At 37.9% G+C, this 13425-nt stretch overlaps 1 protein-coding gene across 1 annotated transcript in view; it reads left to right on the top strand.

The window, feature by feature from the left end:
* ano5a (anoctamin 5a) overlaps nt 1–13425 on the top strand; it is a 47875-nt gene that overhangs the window by 24043 nt on the left and 10407 nt on the right. The window contains exons 3-12 of the mRNA XM_084094955.1: nt 2728–2835; nt 4046–4114; nt 6894–7178; nt 7933–8043; nt 8186–8301; nt 9008–9142; nt 9343–9448; nt 9541–9601; nt 11208–11359; nt 12623–12697. Coding sequence (XP_083951081.1) covers nt 2728–2835; nt 4046–4114; nt 6894–7178; nt 7933–8043; nt 8186–8301; nt 9008–9142; nt 9343–9448; nt 9541–9601; nt 11208–11359; nt 12623–12697 — 1218 coding nt within the window. The remainder of the gene's footprint in view (nt 1–2727; nt 2836–4045; nt 4115–6893; nt 7179–7932; nt 8044–8185; nt 8302–9007; nt 9143–9342; nt 9449–9540; nt 9602–11207; nt 11360–12622; nt 12698–13425) is intronic.

The following is a 13425-nucleotide window of genomic DNA, read 5'->3' as shown; positions in this document are numbered from 1 at the left end:
TTGCGAGTTATATAGTCAGAATTGCGGATATAAAGTCGCAGTTGCGAGTTATAAAGTCAGAATTCTGAGAAATAAAGTAAGAATTGTGAGATGTAAACTCCCAATTGTGAGATAAAAAGTCGCAATTATCTTTTACATTTTTTTTATTCAGTGGCGGAAACAAGCTTCCATAGGACACCAGTGTTGTTGTTGTTACATAAATATTATTATTGGTATCAGTGGTGGGTTGGTGGCGCTATACTGGTGGGTTTTAAAATAGAGGAGGCACACTAAAGGGATACCCTGCCGAGGATGATGATGATGATGATGATGATGATGAATATTAATTATTTACTTAACTGTTTTATATGGCTTTTTGGTACATTTTAGACAGAAAATGTAAAGAAAATTACACATACATTAAGATAATACGAATATAATTTCCCTCACCTAGCCTATCACTTGAAGCAAACATTCATCCGTTCTTAAATGTCCGTGTTAAAAGAGCGCGTTGGGCCGTTTAGTGAAGCTGTAGCCTATATATCCAGCTTAGTCATGGAAGCTTCTTCATTTAATTTGTAGATACTGTTTGACTGATAGTTTTTGTTAATTTGAACACTATTGGCTTTTTTTTTTTACCAAGTGAGGAATTGTATTAACATTAAATCGTCCTTCTCCCATTTTCTCCTCAAAATCTTGGGTAGGCTGTGCCTCCCTTGACGAGCCGCCACTGCTTGGTATATACAGCGATGAGCCATTACATTATGACCACCTACCTAATAACCTCCTTTAGGACCTCCTTTAGCCCACAAAACAGCAACGATGCGGCGAGGCATTGATTTGACGAGGCGGCGATAGGTCTATTGGTGTATCTTGTACCATAATGTCAGCAACAGGTCCTCCAGTTCCCGTTCATTGGGGTAGTGGTGATGTAGGGCGAAACCGCTTTTCCAAGTCAAAATGTTTGACTGGGTTCATGTCAGGTGAATTTGGAGGCCAAGGCATTAACAGATACCTGACAGCAGTAAGGGATTGTGCTATTGGGAAGGAAACATCACCCACCGCATAACTCCGCCTCTGCCGGCCTGTGTCCGCCCAAAAGTTCATCCAGGTGCCATTGCCTCTTTTGGTAATCGGCGTATCTGCGCTCGGCCGCCGACGTGATGGCCAGGCCACTTTATTCCAATCATCCACAGTCCAATCTCAATGATCTTGGGCTTATTTCATGCATTGCTGGCGATGGCTTACAGTTAGCATGGGCACCCGGCTGGGTCGTCGGCTGCGGTAGGCCCATACGCAGAAGGCTGCGATGAACTGTATGCTGTCACTCATTTCTCTGGTCACCTCTGTTGTAACTGCTGGTGATTTGTCGCACTGTGGCCCTGTAGTCGCTGTGAAAAATGCACAGCAGTCTCCACTCCCCTCTGGCATCAATGAGCTGCTGACACACTCGACTGGATCACGGTTCGTCGTTTGCCCATCTGTGCACCAATTTTGATATGTATTGACTACAGCGGCACATGAACAACTCACAAGCTGCGCCGTTTCCGAGATCGAAGTCCTGAGGCGCCGTGCCATCACAATTTGTCCTTTTTCAAACTCTGATAAATCGGCAGCTTTTCCATTCTGACACGGAACACTCTAATGACCGAAAGCCGGTCCTCGGGTGGCATATATACTGCACTGATTGCTCAAGGCTGGGGGTGGTCATAATGTAATGGCTCATCATATAAGGCTTTAGTTTGTAGGAAATGGATAATTTCTATCGGACCTTGAAAGTTCTTTAGACACATAAGCTGCGTTTCCACCCGAAATAACCTGCAACAATTTGTCCCAGGAACTTTTTTTCCCCCAGACCAGTTGCTGTCTGTGTTTCCACCGTGGTCTAGAATACCGTGAAGATTAGGCAAATAGTCTGGTGATGAAGGACTGCACGCTACTTTACAGTTCCCGCTGGATTTCATCCTCTGAATTTAAGCTTAATAAAGCCTGAACCTCGTCGTCGGTCCATCTGTCATATTTTTTTAACTACATTGTTGATTCGAATAGCCGACGGCTGTTACTGCACGTACCGCAACAGACTTTAAAAAATGGTGGTTGAAATAAAATGCTCTGTGGAGTCAACCAATCAAAATTATGCGTGAACACAACCAATCAGCATGTTCAGGGCCCAAGTCCCACCCCTGAAAGTTCCTGTACTTTGAAAAAGTACTACCTCGCGAGCAGGGACTATGTGAGGGGAAATATTGTCCATTGTCAATAATGTAGCAATGTATGAAGCACAGCTCAGACAGAAGTCACTTAAAAACCAAAACAAATAACTTTCTGTTGGTCCGTGTTACCAATTTAAACCTGTCGCAAAATTTGTATGAAGAAATGTCAGATCGTGTGGATTCCTATTGAAATGACTGGATTTCGAAAAATTGTAGTACAATGTTGTAAATGTGACTGCACTTTAAGTCTGGCTTTTCTTTAGCATGCAGCTTGTGCTGAAGTATTTGTTCAGGTTTTAATTTTTGGATTTTTTTTTCTCTTTTTTTGTGTGAAGTTAAACAGCAGAGTTATGAATTGGTTTGAAGTTTTGAAACTGCTATAGTCTCTGTCATGTTTAATACTCATGTTTAAGCTCTGTTTCTATGCATCCTTTATTGTGATGATATAGAAAACATTATAAAGCTGCAGTACTTTGTAGAAAAGCTTGACTTTGTTAAAATAAAAAATAAATAAAAACTATTTGTGTTTGTGCAGGTGGATAAGCAGCAGCAGAGTAAGGATTCTGTGTACTTCAGAGATGGTGTACGGAGGATAGATTTTGTTCTGTCTTACATCGACGACAAGGATGGAGAAAAGAAACAGGTTTGTTATCCACTCTATAATGTATTCATATAATAACATTTGGCTTCCCTCTGTGAACTGTGTGTGTGTGTGTGTGTGTTGGGGGAGTCATTTGCTAAACAAATTACTAACTTGTAAACTGAATAGTAATCCTACAAAACAATGACTGATCCTAATCCTTACAAATAATGATTAGCACCGAGTCAGACTTTCTGCAAGCCAATTGAAAAACATGTTAGTAAATGTAACTAATTTTGGGTCAAATGAGTTTTGTGGTTTTATCTCTAGATCTAGGATAGGTCTAACCGACTGTGCATATCTTCACACTGCTGATAACACTAGCTATCATAAACATTTAAGGCATCCTAGATAAACTTTCTCATGGTAAATTTTCCACCAAGGTAAAAGTTGTCAGACAATGCACAAGTCAGGTTCTCCTCTTTAAGTGATAGTGCTAAGTACTTGTATATTTGATTTGATAAGCCTACTGTACATAATTTAATTTATGTCGCATTAAGAAAAGAGTTCAATATTGGTCATGTAATTGATTTAAGGCATACATTATGTTAAAAATTACACTGAAAATTCCCAAAAGAAAATGCACACTTTAAATACCCGGATGGTGCCCTAAATTAACAGGAAAAACGACCTGTGGAATGTGGCAACTTTAAATACGTAGCCTTTTAGACTCCGATGTTGAATGACAAAATAACCTTATAAAGTTTATACACTACACAGATGAATACATAATGCATGAGTTCATGGAGTATAAGTCTATAATGCGTCATTAGGGACGCAGCTTTAGTACGGTGAAATATTAGTCATAAATACACAATTATATCCAACAAAAAAATCAGTTGTAAAAAAAGTAAAAATATGAAATTTTATTAGTTACAATCACACACTTAGACAATGGGAAAAAGCTTTCAACTCTGTCCTCCAGATGAGCACTCTCAGTAGCCCACAAACTGTGCTGTCAGCCCTTACTTTGTGAAATCTCACACCACAGTGTGTGTGTCATAGTCTTGTGTACTTCCACATTCTTGTTACTCATAAATTATGTGCTTTACCAGGCCTGGGCTGGAACTCACACACACTTCACACACATACAGCTCTGCAGACAGAAATAATCTTGTCAGTAGTTACCTTAAACCCTTCTTGTGCTATGTACTATGTATTGCACCAAAAGCACAACTCTGATTGTCAGATGTGTTATTGATCTTTCATGCAGGATCGAAGGAAGGAGTTTGAGGCTAACTTACAGAAAGCCGGACTTGACCTGGAGACTGAGGACAAATCTGTGAGTAAAACAATTTACATATGCCACCAACAAGCCATTTCAGGACAGCGATATGTCATCAGATTAGTTCTCACTGTATCTCACAAATAAATATATTGATTCATAAGCACTAGATTATTATGATTCCGCAATGTATGATCATTAGCAATATATTTCATCGTATTTGTTTGGCTGAGTACAATATAAAGGATTGTTTTAGCAGTTAGTATCCATTAGAGGGCAGTTAATTTCATGATAACACACAACTCAACTCAACTTTATTTCTAGAGCACTTTCAAAAACCACAAGTGCTGTACATGAGAATACCAAAAAAAGCTCTATCACCTCTACATTTCAAGCGCGATCAGCAGACACAGCTGATCATTGGAGCGAAGAGATCTCAAAGGTTTATGTAAACTAATTAAATCAGAGATATACTCAGATTTGAAAACATATAATAACACTTTATACTGTATTCTGTATCGAATCGGTAACCAATGTAATGAAATCAATACAGGAGTAATACGGTCTCTTCATTTACATACAAGTTCTGTCAGGACCACTATCGTCAAATACGATTGACCATTATCATATAGTTTGGATTGGCGGTATGGTTCTGTTCTGGACAAGATAACCCCCCTTAGGGGAAACATATAACCAACATGAATGTATTGCAGATATCATTAATTCAAGATTTTAAAGTACAACATAATTCGAGAATTTATTCTGATTCAAAGGGCACTCAGAAGGCCAAATACTGACTGGACGAGAGGAGGAGCTGGGGAGGGAGGAGGGTAATTAGCTCCTGAGAACGCGATAGCTGCTGATAATACTGAAGGAGCTTATATGTATACAGTGATAGGCGTCGTATTCCTATAGGTAGACGTGGATCTGCTGAGAGTCACTGGTGAGAGCTTGACTAACGTGACCTGGCAGAACTGACGCTACGCTTAATTTCTGTCATCATTTCTTCCCCTCATGTCTGTTCAAACCATAAAAAACTGTAAAAAATATGGACAAAGCGTCTGTGACGTCACCCATAGACTTTCTGAAGAACGGTTTTGAAGCCGTTTATGGGGGGTATGGGCGGTGCCATCTTGGGAAATCTTGGGAAATCCTAACCCCGCCCACCTTCTGACGCAGCTCAGCTCACTGTACTCAGTACTCAATACAGTACTCAAAACAATACTCAGCTCACTGTGCTACTCCGGTCATCTTTGAGTATATTTTAGGCAACGAAATATGTTATAAAACACCATACTAACTCTTTTCGTTTTCATTTAAAGAAATCTTAAACATTATAGCCACACAAATGTGGTTCAGGCAACGCGTATTGATTATATTCACTGCACATAACGTTTGCCTATTTATAAAAAACAAAATATAAAACACAAACCTGCCTCTTTTCGTTTTAAATATAATATAAAAATATTAAACAACGTAATATGGTCCAGGCAATATGTGCATTTGTACTAAACAACAGATTTTGCAGTAAACAACATTACAGATCATCTTCGTTGTATTAAAATTTAAAATGACAAAACTCAACCCAGTCTCTTTTTGTTAAATTTCAGTTTTATCAATATTAGCCATTATAAAAGTATAAGTAAAAGGTATAAGAAGCTATACAAATAAAGCAAACAATTCAGTCAAACATACAAAGTCAGCACTCTAGTCTAACCATACAACGGTAAAGTTAAATAGCTTATAAAGTTATGAAACTTCCCCTCAGCCAAAACGATTGGCCAGGGAACAAGTTATAGATTCACAAAACCAAAAATCGCCCGTTAGATATAACGTTACACAAGACGAATTATACCTCATGTTTAACCACTACAGAGACGCCAGGGTCAGCGGCGAACGACTAGCCGAGGAAAAGCTGTTGCAGGCGGGGTACATGCGCCGAGCGCCCGGTCATCGCTGGATCTCACAACTGGATAAAATTTTCAGAAATCTTTAAATAAACCACAGATTTGAGCTTTAAATAACTACATTCTCGCCTGAAAAACTCTTAAAACTACATTTCATGATACAGAAACAGTAGTATTATATTTCAAATGTGTTAAAAAATGGCGCTTCTTATGTTGTCATTCTCCAGTTGGCGCAGCCTAAGCTGTCAATCAAGCTGTCAATCAAAGTTAACCACGCCCTTATTTGTCATACATTTTATATCTAAATACTATCTAAACTAACGAGTTAGAAAAAAATTCACTACCCTCGCCGTTGTCAGGCACTCGGAACCTATCGAAAAATACAATAAAAGTCCATGGGACCAACCTGTAAAAACATGAATTTATGCTGTGAAAATGGACATTTTAACATGGGGGCTATGGACATTTGGTCCCTTTTGGGACCTTCCCCTAGCGGATTTTCGATGTATTGCAGTTTTTCGCACTTCCGGGTAGGCTTCATTTTTCAGATGAGAATGTTGCCCCTTGGTTCAAACCTGAGGACTTTCATTCTCCTGCAGAACACGAGGGCAAATAATATTTTGGCAAATAATTGGGATGGGGACCTTTGAGTTTTGAATCATAGAAATACCAGAATTCCATAGTAGGAAAAAAATATTATGGAAGTCAATGGGGCCCATTAACTGTTTGTCTACCGACATTCTTCAAAACATCTTCTTATCTTCTTTTTACTAAAAATGTATTTCTCCTGAAGCATGAATGATTATGCTGATGCAACGTTCATTTTGACCTGCTACTGTGCATAAAAAAAGAAAACTGTACCAGAAAGGGCATTAGTAAAAATGTATAAACAAGTTCACACTTTTCTTATGTGTCACGTGTCTTTCCAGGAGTCGGAAGATGGAAAGACATACTTCCTGAAGATCCACGTACCATGGGAAGTGCTGGCAACATATGCAGATGTTCTGAAAATCAAAGTGCCTTTTAAAGCCAATGATATTCCAGTTAAAAAAGAAGTGCCCATGAGCTGGCTCTTCACGCCCTACCGTCTTCCTGATCATGTGATGAATCCTGAGCCGGATTACTTCACCTACACGTTTGACAAGAGCAAGATTGACTTCTTCCTCATCGAAGATAAAGAAACCTTCTTTCCTCCGTCCACGAGGAACAGGATCGTAAGAAAAACGTTATTAGGCATTAGAAATGCCAAAAATACTCACATTTATTTTATATATAAAAGACATTTAGTCTTCAGTGTCACACAATGCTTCAGAAATCATTATAATATGCTGATTTGGTGCTCAAACATAATCAGTTAGTTCTCAATTATTAATAATGATTCTTATTATTATCAATGTTGATATTATCAATAATGCTGCTTAATATTTTTGTGGAAACCATTTTTCAGGATTCTTTTTTAAAGTTTTTAATAAACAGCATTTATTTAAAATAGAAATCTTTTGTAAAAGTATAAATGTATTTACTTTTCTCACTTATAGTCACTTTTGATCAATTGAATTGATCAATTGATGTCCTTGCTGAATAAAAGTTTTGTTTTTTGTTTTTTTTTAAGTCATGCTTAACCCAGACTTTTTAAGTATTTCACAGTTTCCACAAAAATATGAAGCAGCAAAAACGTTTTCAACAATGAAAATAGAAAGAAATGGTTCTTGAGGACCAAATCAGCATATTAGAATGATTTCTGAAGGATCATTTAACACTGAAGACTGGAGTAATTAGTTTTACCATCACAGGTATAAATTACATTAATAACAGATGTATAAAGATATTACATTTTATTAAACAACCTCCATTACAGTGTGGTCGTACTAACCTCTAAACTTCCAGAGCAGAGAAGTAGACTTTTTTAGCTTTTACTAAGGAACTGCCCTGTAACCGAAGGCTTGGATTATTTTCTTCTCCACGTAGGTATATTACATCCTTTCCCGAATTCCATACAGTAAAGATGACAAGGACAAGAAGGGCATTAAGAGGCTGCTGAACAACGGGACCTACACAACTGCCTTCCCTCTGCATGACGTAGGTCTTTTACATGGCAAGATGTGCCTCAAAACCATCAAACCTATTGAGTTGATGTTTCTCTGGAGACTTGAAATGGTGGCAATGATTCAAAAGGTTTTGCTTCGTCGAAAAACAATAACGTCAATGTGTGTTTTTGTAGTGTAGGTACTGGAACAAGTCTCGTGATGCTAACTGTGAGAGCGAACGCTATTCCCTGTATAAACACTGGGCCCGTTTCAGCCGCTTTTACAAGGAGCAGCCGCTCAACCTCATCCGGTAAGGCCAACCGCAGCCTTGGTTTCTATTTAACTTCCTCAGAAAAACAGCAAAAAAAAATGTATCTTGATATTTTCAGATATTATTTATTTTTATTTTTCAATCAAGAAGAAACATCATCTTAAACAGCCATTGTTGTCACAATATGTTCAGTTAGTTTCATTATCATGAACTTTTAGTTTGTGTTCTTCATGTGTTCCTTTGTTCAGTTTGTGTCAGCTGTGTTCTGTTAATCATCCTCATTTGTGTTTGCTACATAAGTTGGTCCCTCACATTCATTCTCTGTCCGATCACCATTATCCTAAGTGTGTGTTGCCCTGCCTGTTTGCCCTTGGGATATTTGTCATTAAACTTCGTGTTGGAACGTTACTCTTCTGTCTGCCTGAAATTTAATAAGTTAATAAGTTAAAACATCTTTCTTAACACTCTCAGGCTCACAAGCCAATGCAAAAATCACATATCTTGTCTAATGGCATAGAGTAATCTTAATGGCATATTAAAAGCATTGCAATATGTTTATCATCACTTTTTGTTGCTCAAATAGACTGACGCATACTTTGCACCATAGCTTTTGTTAAAGAAATAAACTCAATACATAAAATACTCAATATTAAATAGAGAGAATGTGATGCATGTTACTTTTGCTGACACCTTGAGCAAGTGGATGGACATTTTCATTGAATAATTTCTGCTTCCTGTACCAAAGGAAGTACTATGGAGAGAAGATCGGCATCTACTTCGCTTGGCTGGGTTTCTACACAGAGATGCTGTCTTATGCTGCAATTGTTGGTCTACTCTGTTTCATCTATGGTGTGGCCACCTTTGACAACAACGTCTGGAGGTGAGGATGAGGCTAGAAAACTGAGTGTAGAAGAAGACAGTTCATGCTAATGCCTGCTTTAGCGCCCCTTGTGCTGAGAGTGCAATGCATTAAGAATCACATTAAGACACATTTCGGAAACACATAGAGGCCTCAGACACAAGTTATGAGTTTGGGTTCACAGAAACAAATTTTGAGACAGTTTTTGTTGTCTTCTGTAGTAAAGAGATCTGTAATGAGACCATCGGTGGGCAGATTGTCATGTGTCCTCTCTGCGATAAGAAATGCAGCTACTGGAAGCTCAGCACAACCTGTAGCTCTTCGTGGGTGAGTAAAAAAGTTTACATGGTGTAACAATTTTTTTATGGAGCATGTTTATTGATGTAAAGTCATGCCTTCTCCATCTAATTGCCTTTTAGCAATCATATCTGTTTGACAACACAGCCACGGTGTTCTTTGCAATATTCATGGGAATATGGGGTGAGTAAAGAGTTTTTTAGCTCTTGTAACGTTTGTGTGCTGGTTCTAGAATTGTTTTGTTATCTGTGTCTCTGTATTTGTTACATCAAACTACTGTCTGCTTGTCATCATACTTTTGTACAGCTGGGTGGCAGTTGATCAGCCAATGAAAATAGGGATGGGCCATAATTTAAGAGAATGTGTAGATGTAGTTTTAATTAGTTTAGTTTTAATTATTATGATCATGATAAAAATGACACTTACCTTGACTAAGGTTTATAAATAGGGCTGTCACGATTCCTTGATTAAATGTGAGTACTCGAATTTAAAAAAATCTTTAATTGCAATTTACTCATGTTGATTAACTGGCAAAATACTGGAAGTGGCGCATTCCAAGGACGAGAAACCACAAACCGCATTATTAGACTAGATTTTCTAAGGCTGCACAATATATAAAAAAATCATAATGTAGCATACTATTGTGAAATCACAAAGTCTGCTATTCAATAAAAAATATATATGCACTGCGGGTTTCAGAGTGAAGCGCAGCGCTTTAATCATTTACATGAGTGCAGGTTGCGTGTTTCTTCCAGCGTCTCAATTCACAGTAAATTCTGCTCCGCACGTCTCTGCGTGTGCTGTTTGTTTGGGTTTCCAATAATGTGTATTTGGGAACGCACAAGTCTGACAAGCTTTGTGTTTCATTGTGTTAGCTCGGTTAACAAACTCCATCTCTGCGTATGCTGTGAGTTTGGGTTGCTTATAACATTCATCTAGGAATACAACATGCACCATTTCACCAGATTTGTAATGTAAATGGATTAGCCTATATACCCGTGCCAACACAAAAGAATACATCAATATGTTTCTAAATATGCAAATTGTTGTTCATCGCAAATTCAAAATGAAAGTTTAAACCCTCATAGCATTTCAATTGTAAAGAAGTGGCTAAATATTAAAGATTAAGTGGACATTTGAATTAAATGTTATTTGGCCAATATTAAACAAGGATTTGATCATGCTGTAATGTGTAATAAAAACAATTGCCAGGCTGTTGGCGCCCTCTGCAGGCATTTGTTATAATACGTAATGTACAAACATTGATTGTTTATATTATGTATATCACTTTATGTATTTTAACAGTGTTGTTCAATAAAACCATATGATTACTTGCTCATAAAACTTTATTTGAACCACGTATTATTGCCTCATTGTTATTATACAGTATAAGTATTTTAAGTAATTTTAAAGGCTGTTGTTAACTTACCACAATTATCTGATTACTTGATTAATTGTCAAAATAATCGACAGATTACTCGATTACCAAAAAAATGTGTTGGTGACAGCCCTGTTTAATTAATATTTCCTTTTACTCTAATGGTAATAGATGATTCTTCTACTAGGAAACTAGGGAAGTTGTCAGTCATTAATTTGTTTTCATCACATACAGTCCAGATTTTCAATAAACATTGTATTTAGCATGTCATGACATCTGGTTGCATGGAAACCAGTTTTTTTCTTAAAGGATATATATTTAGTACATTTTCAGGCTGTAATGTGCAGTTCTTCATGAATGCAGATGAACAATGTATATGAATTTTAAGCTGTAATTTTCCTCTGGTGTCAGTGACTCTGTTCCTGGAGTTCTGGAAGCGGCGTCAGGCCCGACTGGAGTACGAGTGGGATCTGGTCGACTTTGAGGAAGAGCAACAACAGCTGCAGCTTAGACCCGAATACGAGATCAAGTGCACCAGTCGACGGCTCAACAACGTTACACAAGTAAGCATCTATTTGCCTTCTGACCCAGAGATTTTATGCAATCAAATTTAGATCATGTAGAGCAGTGTTCTTCATTCCTGCTCTTGGAGAGCCACTAACCTACAGACTTTAGATCCAGATGTGCTCCAGTTCAACTGGCCATCATTTGATTCAGGTGTGCTGGAACGAAACAACTCTCCAGGACCATGAATGAGGAATAAAGGATTTGTAATTCATTTTAATGACTGATTCATTTAGCAGTGTATTATGCTACTGACATTTTTTTTCTTCATTCTACAGAGAATTTGTTGTTTGCTCATAATGTTCATTGCAAGATTTTCTTGAATTTCACCATTTGCCCTGCATTTAAATGTTTGTCAAACTTATATTATGTTCTTCATTGTTTTATCTCTTCTTTCAGCTGATTTTATATTAGCTAATCATATTTTTTCAACTGTACATAATTGTAAACTCAGGCAAGGCTAGGCTAGGCTAGTTAGAAAATGTTTAACCAGACTTGTGAGTTGTAAGGTGGATCCATTAGTCAGTGCCGTTTAACGTACAATATGTTCAGTATGTTGTACTGCATTAAGGTCTCTGGTCAAATCTGATTGTCTCAGTCCATATTTTTTGAAGTGTTTCATTAGCTGAACATAGTGAATGACACGTGTACATTCACACAAAGCTGTAAAATCTACTGTTAATGTTGAGAAAACTAGTTAATCTGAAATGCAGTCAAATTCAATTTCAAATCGTATAAATATGAATGTGGTTTGGATTGGGTTTGTAAAAATCTGCTGTCTAATAGTGTTAAATGGACAGAAAATGAGTTTACAGAGTCGAAGGTAAACTCTCGAGTTTGGACGTCAAGGTTAGTTTATCCACCAACCGACTGAGAAACTAGATAATTGCGTGTTTGTTTGACTTTGCTCACGCTGTATAGGAACAGGAGTGGGTTCTAGACCAGACACCAGCTGATAAAGCAGGCAGGTTTATCCTGTGCTGGACCACTGTTGTCTTGTGGGTAAGGCAGGCAAAGGACGAAAAGAGATTGGTTTGATGTGTGTGAGTGAGTGTGTGTATAGCGTTAGCGACCTGCTCGCAGTGTGATCCCAGGTAGTCGTAGAATGGATCTGATTCTAGCGATCTCATTAGAAACAGGAAGAGTCCTCTAGACAGCATTGTGGACACTGACAGCACTAGTGCAGTGCTAGATTAGGGCTTCTGTCCCAGGTGTGTGGTGGTGGTTGCTCATGTTCCCTGCTTTGCTTGCTTGCTGTGTAGGAGATGGAGCCCTATTTACCTCTAACAAGCAAGTGTGCTCGCTCAATGCTGTCTGGGGCCACCGTCCTCTTCTGGGTGAGCATCAAAACGGTCTGCTACTTATAGCAGACTAAGACTTTCATTTTCCTTATACAGTAAAGTACAAATGTTGTCACCTTTTTATATTAGCACATAATGTACAAAAATGCAGTGGGGTTCAAAAGTCTTAGACAACACTGAAAATCTGGGATTCAAAATTGAATTCAACTTGGAAACTTGGAATTTTTACGATTTTTAAACATCATAAATCTTATGACATAACACCATGTCCTAACTAGACACGATGCGATAAGATTCCTCTATTTATCTGTCCACACGACTACGAGACGCTACAAAATCAATCAAAAACCACAGCCAATCAGCGTGTGGGGGCGGAGTCTCTCTGCAAGCGAACTGCACTCGCAACCAAATTGATAAGCACATAATCAAATTCATAAATATTTCACAATTTTAACATTATTACAAATACACACTGAATGACTGAAACAATCTTTGTCATAGAGTGCACCTGTTTGTTCACAGTTTATGTTCTTGGTTCCTTTAATTTATTTTCAAGGTCTGAGGTAAATTATCCATTGTGGCTTTCAGTATGGCTATAAAGGTCATGCAAAATGATATTCAAACTCGCATTAAATTAAACTTTAAAGGAATACTTACCCATAAATAAAAATTACCCCATGATTCACTCCCCCTTAAGCCATCCTAGGTGTATATGACTTTCTTATTTCAAACGAACACAATCATCTGTCGGAAGCTAGTTTTTC

Source organism: Abramis brama, assembly GCF_963993115.1.
Source record: "Abramis brama genome assembly, chromosome: 20".
Taxonomy (NCBI): Eukaryota; Metazoa; Chordata; class Actinopteri; order Cypriniformes; family Leuciscidae; genus Abramis; species Abramis brama.
This window is presented reverse-complemented; position numbering and strand designations above follow the sequence as displayed.